General features: G+C 55.5%; 1 protein-coding gene across 1 annotated transcript; it reads right to left on the reverse strand.

Moving 5' to 3' along the window:
- Nucleotides 1-85: 85 nt before the first annotated feature.
- Nucleotides 86-2,464, reverse strand: LOC104504734 (zona pellucida sperm-binding protein 3-like; the record flags this gene model as incomplete). Its single annotated transcript, XM_010154115.1, has 8 exons — nt 2,096-2,464; nt 1,517-1,635; nt 1,331-1,434; nt 951-1,128; nt 746-866; nt 561-652; nt 252-388; nt 86-169 (listed from the first exon to the last, which is right to left on the reverse strand). Coding segments are annotated over exons 1-8 (1,204 nt in total), but the record flags the coding sequence as incomplete, so codon positions are not given.
- Between the last annotated feature and the right edge of the window lie 3,087 nt (nt 2,465-5,551).

Consider the following 5,551-nt stretch of genomic DNA (forward strand, 5'->3'; position numbering starts at 1 on the left):
CGCCGTCACCCCCCCTACAACACCAAGGGGGGCTGTTAGCGCTTGTCACGGGGCCGTGCCACGGGGCCGCAGCCGGGGGACTCACCTTGACCTCTCTCCTGCCGCTCTCCCACGGCACCCGGGACCCTGGAGAGGAGCACGGGGCCGATGACCACGTCGCCTTCAGCCTCTCTCCCTGGGGAGAAAAGAGCCATAAGGCGGGCTCGTTTCACAACCCTGGGATGTCTACATTGTTCCCGCAGGGACCTTACTGTTTGCATCGTGGCGGCGGAAGCGGTGGCCGGACCATTGCTCAGGGGGGTTGAGTCTCCGGGAGAGCGCGGGGGACTCGCAGTTGCCTGTCTCGCAGCAGCTGCAGATATCCCGGGTGCCTTCCACTGGTGCCCAGCTAGAGCAGGGTGGGAACTTTGTCACCAGAGTCCCCTGGACTAGCACCCACAGAACCTACATTCCCCCCTCCAAGCCTGGGTCCATGACGCATCCCCGTGCCACACCGGGGCTGTGGGATGCTGGTGGACGCCTGCCCAGACATATCCCATCCCGGTTCGGTGGCTACTCACGTGTTTCTGGCTTTGTTGAAGGAGCAAGCCTTGTTCAGGATGTCTGGGGCTTGTTCCGCTGGGGTCACCTTCAGGTGACAGGTGATGTAGATCTGTGGGGAGCGCAGAGGAGAGAGGTGGGCACAAACTTGTAGGGGATGCCAGCTTGGTTTGGGGCTGGCAGGGACACACACATGCAGCCTTACCAGGTTCCTGGCATCCCCCGCGAACCTGAACACGTCGATCCTGAAGCGCAGCATGTCCTCCCGAGGCCGGGGGGTGATGAAGGCAGAGCTGGTGTCGTCCAATCTCCCATCAACCAGGCACCTGGCGTGGGATGGGGTGAGTAGATTAGCATCCCGGCAGGTCCCCCCACCCAGCACTGCCGCAGGCAGGTCCCCCGTGGCTCACCCGTTGAAGTCAATGATGGCATAGTGGGGTGAGGAGTCAGTGCCAGGGCTCAGGGCGGCCACGCAGCTGTCCACGAACAACCGCAGTGGCACGTGGCTCTCGGTGTCCACCTCTGCTTGGATGTTGAGGACGTCGCCCAGTTGGAAACCGGTGAAGGGTCTCTCAGAACTCCAGTCCTCTGCAAGGCAGCACCGGGGTGACAAAGAGAGGGGGCTTCCGTGGGATGAGAGCCAAGGCTCAGCCCAAAAGCAGGAGCACTGGTGTTTGCCATGGGGTGGGTTGGCTTCCCCAGCGGGTCCCCGAACTCCTCCAAGGAAAAGGGTATAAAAGCAAAAGGGTGGAAAATCCCTGTTCACAGGTCAGGATTGATTCCCACCTACCGTTCATGAGGCGTAGGGAGAACACCAGCTTCTCCTCTGACGACAGTGTGGAGCTGAAGGGAGCCCAGGTGGGCCGGATAGCATTGCTGCTCACATTCTCCCTCCTGGGCAAGGACCACCGTGCATCAGGACACAGCCCTGTGCTGGTCCCCAGAGTGGGGGGTATGGAGGGTGGGGAGGCCTTACCTGGGGTAATGGCACTCGATGGGGATGACGGCGGGGTTGCTGCGAATGATGACAGGGTTGCTGGCGGGGCTGGGGTCGTAGTTGAGGAGTGTGCGGTAGACGAGAGAATCTGGCGTGACCTTGGCAGAAAAGAAATGAGAAGTCATCAGAGAGGCCACCCCACATCCCATCACCACCGAGTTGGTATCCATCCTTTCCCTAAGAAAATCTGGGGGAAGTCCAAAGAAAGGAGGGAAAAAGCCAGGGAAAAGTGGATGAAGGAGCCTCTCTCCATTCTCAGTGAGTTAAACTTCCTAATGGGCCAAAATACAAGCAAAATGTGGGGGCTTTGCACCATTAGCATTTCTCTGGCTGAAAGGGAAAAGCAGCTGTGGGGAACAGCACGCTGGCTTGGGAGAAATACCCGCTCGTCCTTCCCCAAGGATGTACCTTGATGGTGCTCTGTGTCCAGAACCAGAGCTCCCCTGGCATCATGGGGGATGCCCGGTGCGTATTCTGCAGCCTGGAGCTGTTCCAGGTGCAGGGGGATGCCAGGCAGGATCCTGGGAGTGGGGGAGCACCACAGGGGAAAGGTCTTACCTGCACAATGCTGCCGCATTCGTGGAGGCCGGCGGTGAAGGTGACAGTGCTGTGAGCAGGATTCAGCGAGGAATGCTTGCATGCCGCTGGCCCCAGCGTCAGGTCAGCCACGTTGACCAAGCGGCCGGTGCCAAAGAGGTCCCTGTGCACCGTCACCACAATCTGAGCCTCCTGGCACTCCACCATCACGGGCTGCTGGCTGGAGATGGCTCGAGATTGGGGGTCTTCCACCCAGGACCAGGTGTGGGGGTCTGCCCGTGCCCCTCGGCTTGCTGGGTCACCCCAGGAGAAATCCCAGGGTGGGTAGGCAGCCACCTCGCCCACTGCCCAGCAGAGAAGAGCGAGGATCAAGCTGCTTTCAGGTCCCATCCCTCCTTCTTCCAGCAAAAAACGGCACAGAGAGCCAGGGCTGCTCCTCCAGCTTTTATATCCCCCCTGAGCAGGAGCCGGCCGCCCTTGGGCTCCTGTTTGGGGACCAATGGCACCCAAAGGCCAGCCCTCGTGGGTGCAGGGAGAGGGGAGGCATGACCAAGTCATTTCCGGGGTACCGGGACCTCCCGTTCCTGGGCTGCCCAAGGCAAGAGAAAACATCCTCGTCAGCCTCTTTGGGGAAGTTGTTTATAAAATTCAGCAGAAGCCGGAGACGGGGAGACTGGTACAAAGTGACTTGTTTAGGTTATAAGGTGATAAGGGGCTTTTCAAGGCTGCTGGGGAGGTGACAAGAGGGGGGGACAGCCGGATCCATGATCCCAATCTGGGTGGGGACCATCCATGGGGACCATCCCTGCCCAGCTTTGTTGGCCCCCTGGGACTTTGGTTTCCTGCTCAGATGCTGCTGTCCTGAGGTGGGGGTGCGGGGGGGAACAGGAGTCCACATGCTCACAGCTCCAGCCAAAACAGGGGCTCTAAGCATCATCTCACTCCTCAGTGGGGCCAGGGCTGGGATGCTTGATCAGCAGTAGCTGATGGAGAACCGTCACCACTGACATGAGTGCAGCTGTTCTCAGCCGGGGCTGAACAACCCCCATTTCAGCCTCGGCAGTGAGGTCATCAGTTGCATTGCTGCAACCTTTCTTTATCTCTGCTGCTCTTCCCCAGTTCTTTGGCTGGTGTTTGTTTTGTTGCCTTCAAGGAAATGGACTTGGGGTAGAAGAAACTGGAGGCAAGGCGCTCCACCCATCGCTCCCTTCCCCATGCTGCAGCACCCCGGTTTGTATCCCACCACCAGGAGCAGGGCTGGGCATTGCCTGGCTCCTCACAACTGGAGAACAGGAAAAACTGCTTAAAAATAAACCACGTATGTTTTCAAGCCTCATTATTGAAGTTTCTGTCCCTTATTTTGAGTATCTTTAACTCTTTTTACCTGCCAGGACTTTGCAAGCATCCTGTTGGCTCCATAAGAGGGATGCTTGGTTTTGTACCCCAAATCCATCTCCATTTTTTGGGATGTCCCTGGCAAGCCTTAGGGACAGTAGAAAGCCTCTGATTTGGGTGTTTGAACTGGAGCAGCTGAGCCATTTCCAGGAAAATAAAAAGAAACAAAGTTTTTGGGGCAGATGTCAGCCAGCCCTCACCCATCTGAAATCCCACCAGGTTTGAAGCTGGAACTGGTTTGTACCTGACTCAGCACCCCCAAAAAACACCCATGTGAAGCTTTACAGATCAGTGTAAAACCCTCCTGCTTTTCCCCCAGTAGCTGATACCCATCCCTGTTGCTGTCAGCGTGTCCAGGATTTCTCCATCATGTTTAAAATACCTTGAGACTGGCACTTGCGTAGAAATGCCGGGAATTCCAGCAGGCTGAGCCCCGTGCGTCAGGGAGATAACGCCAGCGGGCAATGCTGAATCAGTAAATACGTGGCTGCCCTGCTCCCGCTGGAGAGCATCGCTGCTCAGGCAGGGCCTTGGCTGCAAGGACCATGGGAGATGCCTGGTCTCACCCCATTGCATCCCGTAGTGCTGCAGCTCAAGAGCCAGCTCCAGGCTTCTGTCATGGGTGTCTGGGTATCAGTGCTTGATCCCAGAAAGAGCATCCCCTTGATGGGTCCGCTTGTGTTTCACACCTGCTAATTTGACCTGTGTAATCCCCTGGGTGGAGAAACATGCCCAGGCTCAGGGCACAGGAGGTGTTTCTCTATGAGAAATGGAATTTCTGCTTCCAGGTTAGCCCTTGCCAGGACTAGCTGTCCCATCTTTATTCCAAGCACAACCAGCTGAACCAGCAGGCTTAGGAAAGAGCATAAGCTTTTTTTTTTTTTTTTCCTCTTTTGAGGAGGCAGAGACCAGAAAGTCCCAAGGCACTGGACAAGAACAAGCCCCAGTGGTTTTCCCCCATTGCATAAAGGGAACTTTAAAGCACATCTCATTTTTGCTTATAACAGAGTTTGAAGTAAAAAAAAAAAAATCCACCACATGGCAAGGTCAGTCCTGCCGGTAAGCCTCACCAGAGCCAGGGTTACTGCCTGGGAAGAGGCAGGAGCTGCTGGAGGGGGATAGCTAGAGAACCATTCCCAGTTTCTTTGTACACCAGATCTGGCAGATATTTGTCTTCCTTCCCTGGAGCAAACCTAGTTATTTTGCTTAGGTGACTGCAGGACAACTACGCTAAGTGGTATAAAGAGGCTCCTCCATGTGTCTCAGCAAACCAGAGCCATAGTCTTGCTCAGAACACCTGGCCAAGGGATGGTCAGGGCACTGAACATCTAGAGAAGATGCTGATCAAGGAGGAATCAGTTATGTGAATATGTAACACATCAGCAGCGACAACTCATGGTTTAGGAGGTTCAGGCTGGGTGTGGAAATACTTATTTTCCAGGAGGAAGGGCATGCAGAGGTAGGGGATCTCCATCCACAGACATTCCAGCATCAGCCAGGCCAACACCAAGCTGATATATCTGAACTGGAAGCCTTCTGAGATCCCTTCCAGCCACATTTCCATCCCCCTCTGCCCCAAAAGCAGACAGCTTGCATGTTTAAAGGGATGGTGAAGACTCCTTCCAGCTATTCCCCCTAGAAGCTCCTACCTCCCATCTTTCTGAAAGACAAGGACCAAACCCCTCTGACAAGGGTCAGATTATATGACTGACAACCCCAACCCAAAGTCAGTGCAGCTCCCTGATCCAACCCAAAACATATCTTGTAATTTTAGGGAGGGCTAATTTGCTTTTAGATTAGTGAGAAGCTACTGAAGGGATGGAACTGGGGTTTGGGTGGCCCAAAGTCTGAATGCCAGCCCCATACCTTGTGCAAGAGATACCACTGCAAAGCTAGCTCAAGAGGCAGCCATGCTGCAAGCAAGCCCCAGCTCCTCACAGTCTCAGTTTTCCATGAATCCAGCCACCTGAACTGGCCCTGACAACAGATATCACATCCCAGCATGTTCAGCTGGGCCAGTTCCCAGTGCAGCCTAAAGTAAGAACCTGTCTCAGCTAGTGGAAAAGCAACAGGTCTTGGGTT

Source organism: Eurypyga helias, unplaced genomic scaffold (genome assembly GCF_000690775.1).
Source record: "Eurypyga helias isolate BGI_N326 unplaced genomic scaffold, ASM69077v1 scaffold29506, whole genome shotgun sequence".
Lineage (NCBI taxonomy): Eukaryota > Metazoa > Chordata > Aves > Eurypygiformes > Eurypygidae > Eurypyga > Eurypyga helias.